This window comes from Antechinus flavipes, chromosome 3 (genome assembly GCF_016432865.1).
Source record: "Antechinus flavipes isolate AdamAnt ecotype Samford, QLD, Australia chromosome 3, AdamAnt_v2, whole genome shotgun sequence".
Lineage (NCBI taxonomy): Eukaryota > Metazoa > Chordata > Mammalia > Dasyuromorphia > Dasyuridae > Antechinus > Antechinus flavipes.
Window position 1 is genome coordinate 561993426 of NC_067400.1, and position 19156 is coordinate 562012581.

General features: G+C 43.0%; 2 protein-coding genes across 6 annotated transcripts in view; both read right to left on the reverse strand.

Moving 5' to 3' along the window:
* Positions 1 to 515: 515 nt before the first annotated feature.
* On the reverse strand, positions 516 to 4900 carry LSM10 (LSM10, U7 small nuclear RNA associated). Of its 3 annotated transcripts, none has more exons than XM_051987704.1 (2): positions 4382 to 4900; positions 516 to 1258 (listed from the first exon to the last, which is right to left on the reverse strand). In XM_051987704.1, the coding sequence occupies exon 2, from the start codon at positions 1220 to 1222 to the stop codon at positions 851 to 853; it is 372 nt and encodes a 123-aa protein (XP_051843664.1). In that variant the 5' UTR covers positions 1223 to 1258; positions 4382 to 4900; the 3' UTR covers positions 516 to 850. The 3 variants fall into 3 exon arrangements, with proteins under 3 accessions (XP_051843664.1, XP_051843665.1, XP_051843663.1); XM_051987705.1 differs by lacking the exon at positions 4382 to 4900 and adding an exon at positions 4004 to 4354; XM_051987703.1 differs by lacking the exon at positions 4382 to 4900 and adding an exon at positions 3917 to 4353.
* A 3774-nt stretch (positions 4901 to 8674) lies between these two features.
* Positions 8675 to 19156, reverse strand: part of OSCP1 (organic solute carrier partner 1) — a 40622-nt gene continuing 30140 nt past the window's right edge. For all 3 annotated transcript variants that reach the window (XM_051987707.1, XM_051987706.1, XM_051987708.1), the window contains 5 exons: positions 18684 to 18812; positions 17426 to 17495; positions 15484 to 15623; positions 13717 to 13780; positions 8675 to 12621 (listed from right to left, as the gene is read on the reverse strand). In XM_051987707.1, the coding sequence (XP_051843667.1) occupies positions 12505 to 12621; positions 13717 to 13780; positions 15484 to 15623; positions 17426 to 17495; positions 18684 to 18812 (520 nt within the window). In that variant the 3' untranslated portion in view covers positions 8675 to 12504. The remainder of the gene's footprint in view (positions 12622 to 13716; positions 13781 to 15483; positions 15624 to 17425; positions 17496 to 18683; positions 18813 to 19156) is intronic.

Consider the following 19156-nt stretch of genomic DNA (forward strand, 5'->3'; position numbering starts at 1 on the left):
GAATCACTACCTTCTACTTTTTGAAGGATTGTGATGTGGAGGAGAAATCAAGATTATGTTTCTAGGACCCAATGAGCAGATGTAAGAGTGGCAATAACCCTACAGTGAGGCTGGAAAATTTTCCTAATGTGTAGGCTTGCCCAACAATGTAATTCATAGTAAGAACTCACATATGGAGAGATTTCAGGTTGCCTTATGAAATGAATGTTCAAGTAGACTCCAATAGATACTTCCCTGTCAACAGGAGTCAGTTCTGTGCTGGGGGACCTCGGAAAAGATGATCTGAGGTACCTTCTAATTCTATGATTCAGAGGGGGGAAAAAAACAAAAACAAAAAACAATTCCTTTCCCTACTGAATTTAAGTGACTTAATTCTGAACAACTTGTGGAGTTGGGGACAAGTAGAGAGTTGGGGACCTACAAAGGCCTAGGATTCATGAATTTGTATCCAACTTTGGTTTTAAAAATAAGCAATTTAGTGGAGAGGGTTCACAAAATACTCTTAGGCTGGTACGTTTAGCAGCAAAGATCACCAATGTATTTTAGGAAAATATTAAAAATGGCTGAAATTAACCTTTTAATACAGAATCAGGGAGCTCCATGGGTCCAATTAGGCATGAAGCATGGAGGATGGTCTTCAACTAATCCAAGATTATGAACATATCAGATTTTGAGTACCCAGATCAAATCCTGGACTTGTAAAAGGCAAATGTGGTTTTGGAATGAGCTTATCCTTGTGGTCTGTATCCTGATGGGGGAGAACTGGCTGTCAGAAAGCAGTGTAGCAGCCTCCATCAAAAGGTGTAAGGCCAATGGCTCTGAAGATATCAGGGTGAAGGAGGAATGTCTTTCACTTGTACTTCCTGGTAGGAAATTCTCTTCGACCTTTACCCTCGCTGCCAAAGTTGCGCACCCGATGGATGGCCTGAAGTTGCTGCTCAATGGTGGCAGTGATATCTACCTCATCGGGAATGTGGACATAGCGGACATTGCGACCAGTCACAAAGAGGTCATCAAGCTGGACCTGCTGGCCCTGTCGGTCTGTGTAGGTGACCTCAGCCAGGCGAATGTTCATGAAGGCATCCACGTTGTCTACTCGGCCACGGGCCACAGTCTCATCCCGCAGGTCCACTGTGGTTACCAGGCCCCGGAGACCCTGCAGCAGGATGACCAGGCTATTCTCAGCAATGGTACGCTCCTTTACCGAGTGGCTGACCTCCATGTGGTAGTGAGGAACTGGGAGTACTTCAACGTTTCACTTAAGACAAAAGGAAACAGATGTAAGCAGCAGCAAGTGAGAGACCCAACTCACTCGTTGGCACTAGAAGGGATTTGTATTGAGGTTATCACATTTATTTATTTTTTGGTAACATGGACTTATATGGCAATCTGGCAAAGCTTAGAGACCTCTTCTTAAAATGTTTAACTACCTAGACTTACTAAGAAAGCTGATTATAATGAAATACAATTATCACATCTATTTGGAAACAAGCTCACAGAACTTCCCATTTTTGACATGAGGACACAGAGGTCTAGGGACAAGGGTTCCCTGATTCACTTAGTCACACAGGTAGTAAATAGGAGAATCAGAATTTGAATGCAAGTCTTTTGGTTTCAAATCCCTTTCTTTTATACTGCACTGATTCTCAGGGTTTCTTCAAATGTTACCTCAACACTACTTTAACCCTGGAAAGTACCACCTGCCTCCGTTTCTCACAGTGGTCTGAGATTTAACAGACAATCCCCATTGGTACATGTTGAGCTATTGGCCAATGCAGTTTTGTGTGTTGGCCTAGAAGCTTCTTGGGGCAAGAACTATGTCTCCTTCTTCTGTCTTAAAAAAGAAACCTGCCTCAAGCCTGTGCAGGGAAAGCTGGGAGATGGAGTCACCCATGGGTGCCAGAAAAGGATGTCTATCTGGCTGACTTTCAGTGAGTGACTTCCCATCTTCCTGGAATTCACTCTTTTTCTTCTGAAGATTTTGTGGTCTGTATCCTGATGGGGGAGAACTGGCTGTCAGAAGGCAGTGCAGCAGCCTCCATCAAAAGGTGTAAGGCCAATGGCTCTGAAGATATCAGGGTGAAGGAGGAATATCTTTCACTTGTACTTCCTGGTAGGAAATTCTCTTCCACCTTTACCCTCGCTGCCAAAGTTGCGCACCCGATGGATGGCCTGAAGTTGCTGCTCAATGATGGCAGTGATATCTACCTCATGGGGAATGTGGACATAGCACTGGACTAGGTAATCTTTACAAGTACATGACAAAGCACACTGGCTTAGGAATCCTAAAACTTGGCTACACAGATGCCCTCTCTCAACTGTTAGCTAGAACAACATCTTTCCCTCTTGGAGTCTCAGTTCATCTGTAATAATGGTAAAAGAAGGGCTCTGGACTAGATGATATTCTCTATGATCCCTATACATCTTTTAGTGGATGATTCAATAATCCAGTGTCTCAACCTGGGGCAGGTGAACTTGTTTTTTTTTTTTTTTAAATGTGCTGATAATTATTTCAAGATAACTAATTTCCTTTATAGTCCTATGTAGTTTATTTTGTGCATTTAAAAAACATTCTCCAGAGAGGGGATCCACTGGCTTCACCAGATGGTTCCATGACCAAAAAAAATTAAAAAAAAAAAAAAGGTTAAGAACTGCTATCAACTTCAGTAGGATTTAACCAGAGTTGGAAGGGTCTTTAGTGGCCACTTAGAAGTGACAAGTAGTAGTTATACAGTTTTTGCTTGAAGACTTGCTTGAAGTGAGGGAGAAACCACTATTTTCAGAGGTAGCCCATTCCACTTTTGGATAATTTAAGTTCTTAGAAAAGTTTTCTAAATATCAAACTGAAAATTTACCTCTTGGCAACTTCTACCACAGCTTCAAATTAAAGGTCTTTAGCAATTATAAATTCACTATTTATTACTAAACATCAATTATGAATAGAACACTATGCTGGTAAGGTCACAGATCTTAGACCTAGACTCGGAAAGGACTTCCCAGGTCCAAATTTTACTTATCCAATATTTGCTTTTAGAGATGTGCAAAATGAGTCAGAGTAGCTGGTCCTCAGCCACACAGGTGGTCGGCATCACAGGCCTCGAGCTCCGGAGCCCCTTCAGGAACTAAGCTGAGCAGAGCCTCCGACACAGAGGCTCTGTGGAGGTGCAGGGAGCCAGGAAGGAGCTTGCCCAAAGCAGCAGAGATGACCTCAAGCTTCCTGGTCCCAAACCCAGGTTTTAAAAAAAAAATTTTTTAAAGCAGTTTTGAGGGAGGACTAGAAGATGAGTAATTAAGACTTCCTACCAGGTAGAATGTCATTCTCTTAGGCTAGGGTGGGGGCTGAGGGACAAGATAGAGGAACAAAGCTCTCTGGCTTTGGGGGAGTGGGAAAAATGGGGTGAAGGGTGGCAAGGTATTCTCTTAAGTCTGAGGGAAAGGACAGAGTGCTCCGCCTGAATCTGGGACCCCCGAGTTCAAATCCAGCTCTTCCTAGCTGTATGACCCTGGCAATTCACTTCCCCTGGCCGTCTCAGTTCTCCCTCTATAAAAGGGGGCTCATCCCAAGCCCTTCCTCCTGGGAAGACTGGGGCCACCGGGTGAGATGCTGGCTTTTTTGAAAGCGTTTAGCACCGTGCCTGGCAGAGTACACGTTATGGAAGTGCTGGCTGTTGTTATTATTGTTATTAAGAAGGCCATCGAAGACGTGGGAGTTGGGGAGGGGGCCTCTGCAGGACTTCCGTTCCCACGTTCCCTCCCCCGGGGCTGCCAAGCCTCCCAGGAGCCCACTCCCACGTCCTACTCTCCCCTTCCTTCCCTCCTCCTCACCCCGCGCTCTCTCCCCCCTCCCACTCAGGGGCGCCCCTTCACCCCTCCCAACTCCACCCACTTCGGCCTCCTCCCCGCCCTGAGGACCCACCACGCAGAACCCTTCACTTCTCTTTTTCTCTCTCTCTCAGGCCCGGGAGGACTCCAGGGGCCATGGAGAATACGAGCGCAGCCTCACCAAACTTAGCCTCCGGGGCCATAGAGAGGCGGGGACAAAGGAGGAACGTAACCACGTGACCCAAGTCGCGCGAACGTGGCGGGAGAGGAAAAACTACAAGTCCCAAAAGGCTTCGCGGCGCTCCTCCCTCCCGCGCTCCTTCCGGATCATTCTTGCGCACGCCTGGTGGGGCGGCTGAAAAGCTAACTCCTGGGCGTCATAGTCTGTGCGACCCTCTAAAACCCGCTTCCTCCCTGACCTCTTTCTGGTAGTGTCTCATTCCTTCCAGCACATTGTGCACAACGCGGGGTGTGAAGTGGAGGGCCTTTCCTCCTAGCCCGAGTTGCTCTCCCTCCCTCCCCCATGCGTCACTCTCCGTGGCTCGTCGCCGAGGCTCACCTCCGCGCCTCGCCTCTGCCGCTCTCGTTTGGCCGCGTTCCTGCCTTTGTATGCCGAGCAGGCTGCCGCTGCCTTCCCGGGGTAGACTGCCAGCCCCCTGAGGGCAGGCAATCTAGTCTTTCCTTCTAATTCCAGCGTTTAGCACGTGGCTCAGGAGTCAGGTCCTAATAACTGTAGACCTGATTTGGCCCCAATTCTCTCCTATTTGTGTTCAGACTTTTCTCCGTCGTGCCCCCCGTGTGACTCCCCCTTTTTTTGGGCACGTATTTTGCCCTTAGCTTTTCCAGCCACTTTACAGAGGAGGAAACCGGAGGCAGCCAGAGTTCAACGATGTGCCCGGAGTCACTCAACTAAGTTAGTGTCAGAGGCGGCATTTGAGTTTTCCTGCCTCCGACCCTGCGCTCTAAGCACTGGACCACCCAGCTGCCCCCTTCTCGTCCGTAATGGGGAGCGATACAGCACGTAGCACCAAACTGCGAGCTATTAATAGCCCTATCAACGCCCTCCAGCTGGGCAGTTTCACTGCAGCCGCTCTTATCTCTCTCCCCAGCTGGGGCTCGTAAATTCCCGGAGGTGGGGTCCAAATTCATCTTTGTTCCTGTAGGTGCCAAGCCAGTGTTTATTGGCTGGATGGAGGCCGTGGGAAGGTGTGGAGGCGGTGACAGGTGTGGGAAAGTAGTTTCCCGGAGGGTGTGGCCCGAGGTTAGCTGAGGAGAGCCGGGACCCCCCTCGGAGTGAAAACTTGTGAGTGTATTTTCGGTGGCAAATAGAATTCTGACTACAGGATGGGGGAGCAATCAGGGCAGATAGTGAGCTTCATAAATCTTGCTGTTAATCAGTAAACTTTTATTAAAAGCTTACCATGTGCCCGATGCTGTGCTAACTGCAGGGGATACAAGAGGCAAACAGTCCCTGCCCTCAAAGAGCTTGTAATGGGGGAGGGGGAGACTGCGTGCATATACATACGCATCAAGGCCGGAGAAGTAAGAAATAAGAGAAAGTGCTAGATTCAAAGGGCTGGGGAAGGCTTCGTGTAAAAGGTGGGACTTAAAGCTGGGAATCGATACTCAGAGCAGAGGTTGGGGAGGAAGAGTTCTGGGAGTGGGAAGCAGCCAGAGAGAATGCCCCCGAATGGAGGGTCTTATCTATGGAACAAGCAGGCGACCACCGGCACCGAAGTGAGGAACGCCTCTGGAGGAGGAGGAGGAAGCGGGCTATTTCCGCTACGAACCCCGGACAGCACAGAAGCAGTGTCACAGAAGAGGTGTTCTTCCCCTAGATGGGAGTGGGTTGTGTGGATTTTTAGGCAGAGGGTGAGGACTCAGTGGTGGAGAGGGAATCCTTGATCAAAATTCCCCTTTGAATTGGGGAAGAAATCTAGTCCAAACCATACCTGAAAAGGAATCCCCTCCTTCTGCCAGGGAGAGAACGTATAGGATTTAACTCACTGGAGTCATCTAGGAATGGGATTTAGATGTAGATTATTAGCTTTGGAGAGGAAGGACAGGGGATGCTAAAAGTCATTTTCCTTACCTATTGTAATCCTTGTGAGAGATACTTGTGACAGACAAAAAAAAAAAAAAAATCACTGCACATGTTTAATATGCATCAGATTTTTTGCTGGCCAGGGAAAGGGAGGAGGGAGAAGGTAGGGAGGAAAAACTTGAAACAGAGTTTTGCAAGGGTGAATGTTGAAAACTCTTTGCATATATCTTGAAAATTAAAAGCTTTAAAAATATTTTAAAAATATCAATGATTCTCACATCATCATTATTTTATTCCTGTGGGAATAAGTAATAATCATTCCTCAGAAGTGATTTGTGAGATTGGGCCAAAATAAAAAATTGTTCCCCTTTTGTGGCTACTTCTCTAGTGATCATTCTTCCTGGAACTTTTCCACTGGCATAGCTTTTTATTTACAAGATATATGTACAAGATATGGGTAATTTTTCAGCATTGACAATTGCAAAACCTTTTGTTCCAATTTTCCCCCTCCTTTCTACCCCCTCCTCCAGATGGCAGGTTGACCAATACGTGTTAAATATGTTAAAGTATATATTAAATACAATATAAGTATACATGTCCATATATTTATTTTGCTGTACAAAAAGAATTGGACTTTGAAATAGTATACAATTAACCTGTGAAGGAAATAGAAAATGCAGGCAGACAAAAATAGAAGGATTGGGAATTCTATGTAGTGGTTCACACTCATCTCCCAGAGTTTTTTCCCTGGGTGTAGCTGGTTCAGTTCATTACTGCTCCATTGGAACTGATTTGGTTCCTCTCATTGTTGAAAAGAGCCACATCCATCAGAATTCATCATCGTTGTTGTTTTGTTGTTGAAGTGTACAATGATCTCCTGATTCTGCTCATTTCACTTAGCATCAGTTCATGCAAGTCTCTCCAGGCCTTTCTGAAATCATCCTGCTGGTCATTTCTTACAGCACAATAATATTCCATAACATTCATATACCACAATTTATTCAGCCATTCTCCAATTGATGGGCATCTACTCTGTTTCCAGTTTCTGGCCACTATAAACACCACAAACATTCTTGCACATACAGGTGCCTTTCCCTTCCAGTAATACCACTGCTGAATCAAAGGATATGCAGTGTTTGATAATTTTTTGAGCATAGTTCCAAATTGCTCTCCAGAATGGCTGGATGTGTTCACAATTCCACCAACAATATATCAGTGGCCCAGTTTTCCCACCTCCCCTCCAACATTCCTCATTTTTCCCTGTCATTCTAGCCAATCTGACAGGTGTGTAGTGATATTTCAGAGTTGTCTTAATTTGCATTTCTCTGATTAATAATGTCTTGGAGCATCTTTTCATATGGCTAGAAATAGTTTCAATTTCTTCATCTGAGAATTGTCTGTTCATATCCTTTGACCATTTATCAATTGGAGAATGACATTTCTTATAGTCAATTCTCTGTATATTTTGGAAATGAGGCCTTTATCAGAACCTTTGACTGTAAAAATGTTTCCCCAGTTTATTGCTTCCCTTCTAATCTTGTCTGCATTAGTTTTGTTTGTACAAAAACTTTTCAATTTGATATAATCAAAATTTTCTATTTTGTGATCAGTAATGATCTCTAGTTGTTCTTTGGTCATAAATTCCTTCCTCTTCCACAGGTCTAAGAGGTAAACTACCCTATGTTCTAATTTATTCATTCTTTATGACTGGCATAGCTTTTAAGTAAATGACGATTCATGTACACAGAGTTGTTTGCAGGTTGTCTCACCCATTTGAATGAGATTTCTTTTAAGCCAGATGTCCAAATAGAGGAATCTGGAAGTCCCGAGTTCATATCCTGACTCAGACATTTACTAGTTGTGTGACTCTTTTTCTATAAAATGGGGCTATACCTACCTCCCAGGCTTGTTGAGATGCCCAAATAAGTTAACATTCAAGAACTAGCACTAAGTAGATTATTTTTTGACTGTGTATAAAATGCTTTGACAATCTTAAAGTACTAAACTGAAGCTATTATGCTATTTTTCTAGCACTTACCACAGTGTCTTGTATCCAGTAGATGCTTAATACTTGACATGGGCAAAAAAAAAAAAAAAAAAAAAAAAAAAAAAAAAAAAAACTCTGAGAAGTCCAGTGGGCTGGCACCAGGGATAGCTCCTTTAGTTACAAGCAAACTTGACAGTTTCAAAAAGAAATGTTTTTTTTTTTTGATAAAACAGGGTATAATCTTAAGAAAAATGCAACAGTCGAATGGAGGATTCGTGGATTCTCATTTAGTCCTGACCATTAGTGTGAACCTTTTCCCAACCATGGTCTGGACTTTCTCATGGGGGAAATGAATAGGAAAACCACGGGCCTGGTCCAGCCTTCGTGTTCCTTGACAGCCCCACCTAGAATTAATTGACCAGCAGCCTTGACTCTAGCTGCAGAGGACAGATGCCAAACACCCAGAAGTTGGAAAGAACCCAAAGGGTGGGGGTGAGATGCTGGGGTCATCCCACAATTCAAATTGCTTTAATTTGGCATGGTCCTATCATATTTACATTACAAAATGGGTGTGTCTGATATTCTGGGAATTGACTTCAAATCACAGAGCCACGTGACGAAGACATGACTCAGGAAGGGTTGGAGTTTCCCCAATCTGATTCTTCAACACCTTCCTGCAACCCATTCCTTGCTGGATACACTGCTAAAGAAAGCAGCTGAGGAAGGACTGTCAGTATGTCAAGTATTTATATTAAGCCCCTTCTCGAGGGACACAAGGCAAAAGTGAAAATATAAAGAGAAGGTATTTTGAAATTCACATCTTTATAGTGAAAGCTAATTTATTTAGTGCTCCAAAGTTTACTTTACAGACATATCTCATTTGAGCCTCACAACAACCCTGTGAGGTAGGTGCTATTCTCCCCATATTACAGAAAAGGAAACTGAGGCTGAAAGGGGTTAATTAAATATGGTGACAGCTAATAAGCATCAGAGATAGGATTTACATTCAGGTCTCTCAGACTCCAAGCCAACTCCATCTAGTTTTCATGAAGACTTTTTTTTGTGTGTGTACAATCTGTGGTTGGGAAAGGGTAAGAAGTGAGGGAAGGCTGTGCTCTGTTCTTTGCCACTGGGCATTTTCTGTTGCTGTAACCTCCTACAAACAGGAACACAGAGGCAGTGGAGTAGAATGGTTAGTGGTCTGGAGGTAAAGTCCTTGACTTTACCACTAGCAGCTTGGTGGGAGCTTGCTAAGTCAAAACCTCCTTGGGCCTCATTTCGCTCACCTGTGGAGTGGGGAATGCTAACCTCCCCGGGCAGCTGTTGGTTTCCCCTCACACAGTCCTTACAAAGTCCATTTTCATTACTGAGGTGTAGGTGTTAGTCAATATTCCCATTGCAGTGAAAGCAACTGAGGTCAGAGAACTTATCAGGCATCTAAAAGTTGAAGCTGACTGGGGCCGGGGCTCTTCACTACAGTAGCCTAGCAGACTCCAATGAGAAAATGCCAATAAAAATGCTCTGACAACACGATAAGCTCTACCAGAGACAGCCATTTGCTGGGCCGCCCCATGGTCGCCATCACCCTTAGTCTGCTAAGATTTTGCCAACAAAACATGAACTCAAATCAGGCCTGATCTAGCCAGAAAGGCTTTGAATTCAGACCTGATAAAGCATGTCTCAATCAAGAGTATGCTGCACAGAGGCTCAACAATAGAAAATGGACCATTGAGTGATACAGCAACCCACTAAATGACACCCACAGTATCTGGTGCACTGCATTCCACACTGGTGCTTAATAAATGTTTGTTGACTGGAGTGAAGTATTAGTTCTAATTAAAAAAAAAAAAAAAAACCATGAGCGCCTCATCTCTTGGAGGTTGGTAAGTCACTGTTTTTGGTTTGGTTGCAGCCACCTACAAACCTACTATCTACATGAAGGGATTGGGGTCTGTAACAGAGCAGAGGAGTACTGGCGAGGAGTAGAGGCACCTTGGGCTGCTTGGGGGTGGAGGACAAGGATGAATGTTCCTTTGGGGATGTTTGGTTCAGCAGACCCCACTTCCTGATACTTCCTTACCCATAGCTGGAGAATAAGGGAGTTTTACTTTATACCACAGACAAGGCAGGCCTGAGTACTACTGTGTGAGCCACAAGATGGGATTATTTAGACCTGAAACAGACCTTAGAGGTCATCTAATTCAGACCCTTTTACTGATGAGGAAACAGACTGGAAAGGTGAGATTACTTGCCCAAAGCCACAAAGGGAGTAAGACAAAAAACTGGGATTAGAACTTGGGTACTCTGGTTCCAAATGTAACACTCCTTCCATTGGACCACGCTGGAAGACTATTCTCATTTGTCTCACTTTCTATACCTCCTCACCCCCACTTCAGTTGTAGGACCCTCTTCATGATAGCCAGCGTTGTTATATTGTTACTTGGACTTGAAGACTAAATCTACAGATGGTTGGATGGTCCTCTTCCAGTCCCAATGACAATAGTGGAAAGTCTTAAATCACTATGAGGGCGGCATTTGGGGGCTTCTTGGTAACAACACTTCTCTGTTCCCTTTGGTTTGGTGTTAAATGAATAGAATTCGGGGAGTTTTATTTCTGTCACCCAGTCTTTGTTCTTTCTGACTTATTCGTGTGCCCTTGTGGGCTCTGGATATTACTGCTCCACACAAAGGAATTACACTCACTTTTTCAGTATTGATGAGAGTCCAGAGGGATGGAACAGGCCAAAAGATTTCATCATCAAAGAGCTACTTCAGGCCTAGAGATTTTTATCTTATTTACCAAGATGACAGATATGTCTGAAATCATGGGCATCGCTCAGGAATATGTTAATGGAAGATGGCCATCTCTTGTTGGCAGTTTGTGGCTCACCTTCAAGGGCCCAGAGGCAATGCTCCCAGCACCTGGTAAAGCCTGGTTTTGTAATTTGCTTAGCCAGACTTCAACAAAGGGATAGGAGCTAATCTTTAAAATGGCTGGAACATTTCATCCTTGCTTTGCACCCAGCCAAACTACCCCTTTCAAAGGAAACCCAAGTTCTGTAAAAGGGACTGAACAGAAGGCACTTTGAACAAGAGTGTCAATGCATGATACCCCCTAAATACCACACACTTTAGTGGAGGAGCTTTTGCAGAAAACTAAGAAGGGCAGGAACTAACAATTTGCTAAGATGACTTATTCATTCATTTCAAAATCCTCCTCTAGTGCCAGAGCACACTTACAGTTCTAGGAATAAGTCTGATGATAGCTTTTTAAAGACAAGAATGGGATGAACCCTACCCTTGTTCTCACTGCAGAAGAGTCCCATTTTAACTTGGACAAGACAGATAGAGGGAATGGAGGAAGGGAAGAAGCCAGGTAACCCTCTCATGAGGTTCCACATCACCAAGCTGGATGCTTCCTATATATAAATAATTTAAGAATAATCCATATACTTTATCTGGAACTGAACCAGCTATAATTCATGAGGACCGATAAGGGATTGATGCATTATTCTAAAGTGTAAATCCTTCAGCACTGAGCCAGAGCACATCTGATTCACCATAAGGGTCAGGGTGCAAGTCCATCTTTGTGCATGCTCTTTGGGATAACCCCCAGCCCCCCTATTGCAAATTGTGAGCTAGCTCCCACAGCCTACAATCTAGCACATGGGAAGGAAGGGCTCCCCAGATCACTCCCATTTCAGTAGCAAGAGGCTGAATTGATTTCAGTTTCATGAAAAAAAAGAGGGCCAAGCTTATGGATACTTTGAGTGAGCCCTAATTAGACTTGTGACTCTATTCCTCTTAAAGGGAAATTGCTTGGTTGGTAATCAAAGGCAAAGTGATAGCTCTGTGGTGTCTCAGTTGCCTGAGCACAGAGCATTGGCTTTAGGAGATATATCTCATGACCTCTTGGTGGTCTGGCATGCCAGCTTGGGGATGGCAAAGATATAGGAAGCAGGGGACAAAGAGCAGAGGGTAAAGCAGCACAGCCTATGCTGAAAAGCAAAACATTTTCTTCATGTATATATATGTACATATATAGCTACATATCTGTGTATCTGTATGTTTCCCAGTTCCTGTTTAGGAGACAGCTGGCACAGTCCACGACACAGCCCTGACTCTGCCTCCTTAAGATTCCTGCTCCTAATACACAGGACAAGAGAGCTTTCCAAACCCCCTATATGGCAGAACACAAGCAGAAACCTTTAGACTCCCCATTCAGAATCACTGATATTGACAAGATCCAGATCTCCCACAGAAAAGGGAGCAAAACTGAGAAGCAGCGCACATGGTCTTACCCTTATGCACTCGGGGGCCGGGATCTGAGCCTGCTCAGCCACGGATGGCTGCTAACATTTGGAAAGGAAACACAAAAAGGTCAATTTTGAAAATCAGAATGAATTTAGCTGAGTGTGTGTGTGTGCGTCTGTGTGTGTGTATGTGTGTATGTGTGTTGGTGCCTTTGGGGAAGAGCTCTGAGTAAGGGAAGGAAGCTTGTGCAGTTGATCACAGTACAAAAAAGTATGAGATAACAAGGCTCCACTTGGTAGAAAACTAGCAGCATCTTTGAGGGTCCTACTCTGGTCTCAGGCAGCTCTGGTCCAGCAGTCTCTGCTGTAGGTGGAACCCCCGGCTTGCCAGGCCACTGTTATAATTCATCCATCATGGCCAGCAAATCATCACCTTTGCTGGTGCTCTGTTGGGGCTGATCATGAATCTCAAACTCCCCCATGATCCGAGTTAGCTCTTCATTTCTTTGCTGGTCCTGTTAATGACAGTACAGGCAGAAATGGGCAGAAATTATGTGTGGGTACATGGCTGGCCCAGGGTTTGTTTTAGGAGAATAGTCCTATCTTGTTCCTTCATATGTCAGATCAGGTCACCAACAACTCTAGGCAGTGAGAGCCCTTGAGTTTTCCATCTGCTCTGACTAGAGGGCTTCTTCCTCTTTTAAACCTAATGATATTTTATTCACAACTCCCGGTGGTACTGATGTTCTTCCCTGCTATCCTGTAGGCTTTTTAAGGGCAGGGCTGAGGCCCTGGGCCTTGCTGGCACTTTGCACCTGTCATCTGGCTCCTCCCAGCATAAGCTCATCACTTTCTACTGTCCCCATCACGTTGCTAACCTAAGCCTTGGAGGCCACCTCCCTCAGTCTCCTTTTGTTTCTGCCTGGAGGACTAGAGGTAGAGTTCTAAATTCCTCCCCAGATTCGCCTTTATAGAGGTCTGTAACTAGACCTTCAACTCACCCCTCTTTGCACCTGCTGCTCTGCCTGGTCCCACTGCTATTCCCATCCCCACCCCGGCTTTCCAGCCTCCTTTTGTATGTTCTTTGTTACCTTATCCTGTTAGACTAAGATCTTTGAGGGCAGGAAGACCATTTTTCTTTTTCTTATGGGACCTAATACTCATTATGGGGCCTGGCACATAGTGTGAACTTAATAAATGCTCATTGAATTGAATTGAAATAGATATTCTAAAAACTGAATTGGCTTTTAAGGGTTATTATTAATATTTTAAAATTCAAGATGTGAAGTGATGAAAAGGATGAAGTTTGGAATCTGAAATAGAAGAAAATGAGGTGAAAAATTCACTCAAGCTCACCTAGCAAGTAAATGGAACCAGCAACACTAGGAGCTGGTCTCCTGGTGCTTGATTCAATGTCTTTTCTGGCATCAAGTTAATAGGAGGGAATTCCAAGAGGGTGCCCCCTCACCTCTTCTCTCCTACACTGCTCAAATTCTGCGAGTGGCTGAGAAAGCCTCTTATTCTTTTCTATGTAGCTCTCATGTCCCATTCAAGCTTAGTTTTTCATACAAAGTAGATCCTGTCACAGGGTTTTCCCTGTACCCACTCACCTGGGCTGCCTGAATGTTGATCACTTGGTATGATAATTCTTCTGGTCTAGTTAATGCAGCATGTCTAAGGAGAAAAGCAGGAAGAAAAACGACACATTCTAAAGTTTAGATGACTTCTTAAGAGAAATATAAGAAGAAAGATCTACTTCCCAATTTCCTGCAGGTTTTCCCAATATGACTAATGCTTCCTTACAACAATATTGCTTATTGCTCTCAAATACATCCCCTTATTTGCTGGCAGAACTCCCGAAGCAGTCTCTGATAGGATGTCACCTAAATGCCAACTCAATCACTCTCTGTTTTTATGGAGTAGGAATAGAATATTGAGGCAGTGAGGTGGCTTAGGAAGACAAGAGTTCAAATTTGGCCTTAAGACACTTCTTAGCTGTGTTACTCTGGGCAAGCCACTTAACCTCTGTTTGCTTTAATTCACTTAAGAAATGACAAACTAGCCCAGTATCTTTGCCAAGAAAGGGATGTTGGGGTCCTTGGACATGACTGAACAACAACAGAAATAAAATAGGATTTAGCTTGACTATCAATACTAGAATTATCAAGAGGATGAAAAGTATATATTTCTAAGTAGTTTGCCTTTTTATTTTTCAGGGTCACTAGCCACTAAAATTATAAGGCTTATTCTACCTCCATGCTGATTCTAAGGAAGGTTTGGAAATGTATAACTATATGTATGTGCATATATACATATATAATTATAGATATATATACACACACATATATATTCACACAAACATACATATAATTTTGAATTCAGGTCATTTATGATTTGCAATCATACAGTGTGCTTAGGAAAATAATGACCAAAACGGATGAATTTCTTTTGGCATTGAGCAATCTGAAATTAAAGCCCTGCAGAGATTCCCCTAGTAAATCTTATCTCCTTTTCCTCATTTCTGGGTTCAGCTATGCTTGCTGTCCTCCTCTTGCATAGAAGATGATAGGTTAGACCACATTTGAGAATCTGTGCAGCACTTTAATTCCAGATTGCTCAGTGCCACAGAAGCTCATCTTTTTAATGTATTAGTAATACTACATGACCACAAATCATAAAAAGTAATGATCTTAGAGAATCAAAATTGCAAGTAAGTCATAGAATAATGGAAGTACACATAGGATGAATAAGTAGCTGCAGCAAATTCCCAATACCAAGAGCAGTTCATATTTAAACCGTACATTGGGAAAATGCTTTTCCTCACTGTGTGGTGTCATTCCCCATTTTTCTTTAGTAGGTCCTTCCTTCCCCTTTGCAGGTCACAGATCTTAACCTGTGTCCTAATCCCAGTGACTTGTGAGGTACCCCTTCTAGATCTCTTGACATTGCATGTCAGTGGGTACTCCTGGAGGCCATGGGATCACCCCTCATTCTTGATACAACACTAGCCTCCTTCTTTTCTGGGCCATGTGTCTCTGGTAATTTGTATGTGGTTTCTCTTCTCTCACTGGTCACATGCTTCAGTCCCCACATATCCAAGTCATGTCACTTTAATGCTGAACTCACCACTCTAATGCGGCTTGTCAGCATCATGAGGATATTGATGTCAAAAAAATGGGTCTTTGTTGCAGGGAGAAGTATAGGATCATTCCCTTTTACAGATGAAGGAATGGGTTCTGGAAAGTTAAATGCTTTTTCAGTGTGTGTGTGGGAGAGCAGAGTAGCAGAAAGCATGGAGGGCTATATTCTAAAAGGGTAGAGGGAGAGAGTACCTATCCTGACAGACCCACTAAAGCACCAAGAGGAGTAAAACATACTCTTCTTCTTCATCAGTGGTAAACAGATTCAACCGGAATCCAGGTTCAGGCCCACTGGTTTTCTTAATTTCCATTCCTCCCATCAATCTGGCCAAGAAATTCAGTTCTTCTTTAGCAAGAGTTCTCGCAGCAATGTTATCCTATTAAAACAATTTCATGATCTTAGCTATGCGAGGGTGTTCACTCACCAACTTCAGATGCTGTAATAAATTACATAGCTTTGGGGTTAACATTTTAAATAAAAATAAAACATGATTTCTGGGTGAATTAGACCCCTTTGGAAAGCCTGGAAGTGCCTAGAATCCTTCTCTAACAGTGGCAGAAGTGAGCTCTTACTCATAAGAGAGTAGGGATCTGAACCCCAGGAGCAGGGACTTAGGCACCGGATAGGCGTCGGACACGTCAGGCCCCCACGCCAGGCACTGGAGCTGCTCCAGGGTCATGCTTTCAGACAGAGACCAGATGAAGCTCTGGCTGTGGCAGTGCCAATCTTTTCTTTACAAAGTAGTTTTTCTTCTGTAAAGTTGAGAGCTTTGCCTTTTACTTTAGGTTCTTTTTCTTCTTTTAATGCTATCAATGCACTCCATGGGAACAAGGGCATGAGCCCAAGCCTCCCTCTGCCCTCTAGTGGGGAGAGTTGCTACTGAGAGGCTCTAAAGTTACTCCTTAACTAGTTATTTGCCAAAGCCCTGGAAATTATATATAAGGAACTTAAAGCCTGGCTTAGAATTCATGCGCCATACTACTAAACAGAGGAACATTTTTAGAAAGGACCCATAAAAGTGCTGGTATCAAGTTAGTAACCACTGGCTTAAAGGGTGCAGTGTCTGGTCAGGCAAGGGTCAGAATCACCGACTTCTGCTCACTGACCAGGTGGTGGCCAAAGGGCTGTGAAACTGCGCCTCTATCCCAAAAGGACTGTTAAAGTGGGGCAAGAACCCACGTGTTCATGAATGTTTATGGCAGCCCTCTTTGTAGTGGCCAGAAACTGGAAACAGAGTAGATGCCCATCAGTAGGAGAATGGCTGAATTAAGTTCTGGGATATGAATGCTATGGAATATTATTGTTCTGTAAGAAACAACCAGCAGGAAGATTTCAGAGAGATCTAGAGAGACTTACAGGAACTGATGCTGAGTGAAATGAGCAGGACCAGGAGATCATTGTACACGGAAACAAGGTTATGTGTAGAACTGTGATAGACTTATCTCTTCTCAGCAATAAAGACAATTTTAATAGATTTGGGAGGAAAAATACTATCTGCATCCAGAGAAAGAACTATGGAAACTATATGTGAATCAAAGACTACTATTTTCCTCTTTTTTGTTTTTTTTTTTTCCCATGGTTTTTCCCTTTTGTTATGATTTTTCTTTCACAACATGACTAATATGGAAATGTTAAAAATTTTTGTACATGAATAACCTATATCAGATCGCTTGTTGTCTTGGGAAGGGAGGGAAATAAAGAAAGGAGGGAGAAAAATTTGAAATCAAAAATTTCTACAAAAGTAGATGTTGATATACTTTAACATATTTAACATGTATTGGTCTACCTGCCATCTTGGGGATAGGGTGAGGGGAAGGAGGGGAAAAATTGGAAGAAAAGTTTTTTTTGCAGTTGTTAATGGTGAAAAATTACCCATGCATATATCTTGTAAATAAAAAACTACAATTAAAAAAAGTAGATGTTGAAAACTATATGCATAATTGGAAAAATAAAATATCAAATTAAAAAAAGAAAAAAAGAAAAGGTACACCCTTGAGTGATAGGAAGAGCATATTCTAAATGGGTAGACATTTCTTGTAGACTTGAGAAGATATTAAATACTGAGGAAAAAGTCATGTAGCCTTCACCTTGACTGCTGCAGGTTTAAACTGAAAGTTTAAACACAGACTAAAAGTAAAAGATCAGGATGGCAATACTGGTAGATAGAAAGTAGCTCACCTTAGTACTCAAAGATGAATTCTTTAATGCTCCAGACACCCGTGTTTCCACTGGCCGACTAGCGCTGTACCTGATATCAGTAACAAGTAGTTAAAGTATTTTTCTGGTGCCTGTATCATTTTACAGGCTTTCTAATTATTCCCCATTAATTATTTCTAATTATTCCCCATTTCAACTCCCTACTTTGAGACACTGAATAGTTGCAGTGAAGAGTATGGATTTAGGTGTATAAATTTTGGAACGGTGTTGGAAGGCTGGATTACTAAGTGGGGATCAAACACTCAAATTTCTCAATTCCTCAGGAGTGAATAAAAACAGCAAACATAGAATTGGGAAGTGCTGGTATAGTGACCACTAGCTTAAAGGATGCAGTATCTGGTCAGGCAAGGGTCAAAATCACTGACCTCTGCTCACTGACAAGGTGGAGCTGTGGCTTTTTTCAGATCATCCCTAAATTGGTCCAGATACTCATGAGTAATGAAAAATACATACTACTGCATCAGTAAATTTTATTAATTTCATTTATTTAATTTATTAAGTGCTTACTATGTGTGAACGCACATTTGAAGCAGCTAGGTGACTCAGTGGATAGAGAGGTAGGCCTAGAGTCAGGAAGACCTGAGTTCAACTTTGACTTCACAAACTTACTAGCCATGTGACCCTGGGCAAGATACTTAACCTCTGTTGCCTTAATCTACTGGAGAATGAAATGGCAAACCACTTCTGTATCTTTGCCCAGAAAACCCCATGGACAGTATTGGTGTTCTATGGTCCATAGGTCATGAAGAGATGGACATGACTGAATGACTGTGTAAATGCTGAGGATAAAAAAAAAGAAAAGCAAGACAATTCGACAATTCCTGCTCTCAATAATCTCATGTTCTACTAAAGGGAGAAACATGTATTGGAGGCTCTAGCTTTGAGTCCAGGGAAAGGCCCAGTGGTCTTTAGATTACAGCCTCAAGGCAGATGATAATACAGTGTCAGTGCTTGTTCGGCTATTTGCCAAAGGGCATGATCAGAGGCTCTGGCCAGGTTTCTTCCATGATGATTAGTGCCTTTTTCTTTACCTACAGAGTTCTTTTCAATGTGGTATTCTTAGTTTTCTGTGATAATGGCAAGGAAATGAGTACATTCATAGGAGGAAGAGAGCCACCTCTGCCTCTAGCAGTAGCTTTTATAGCTAGGGTCAAAGAGGCTTTTAATTAAAAATCATTCTACATGGTTCTTTCAAGAACTTACATATTTGTTTACTTACATATTTGTCCCGAGGGTGAGGACTCTGTCTCCAGAAAGCTCAAAAGAACCTTCACTCTCTGCCCTAACATAGTGTCCGCCATGCTTAAATTCCATTCTCTTCACTTCTTCTCCTTTATTATTAAACATTCTGCAACACAACCAATGGTTCAGAATGATCCCAAAGGGCAAAGATTTTGTGTTTTACTTTTTATGCTTGAGGATAAGAAGCTGCTGTTTTTGCCTATAACACATTGCTCCCAATGTTAACAAACAAGCCCTAATCCTTTTTATAACCACATTAGATATAATTAAAAATGACAGTGGGGTTAAGAAAGAAGTGTGCTCTGAAGAGGAAGACTTAACTGAACTAAGGCCAATGACTGAGACCTTAGTTTATAACAAAAACAAATCTAAGAGTTGAAAGGCAACTGAGGAAAAACCAAGAAGAGAACCAAAAGTTACCTGGTCCAAATCTCTAATGCACACATCATC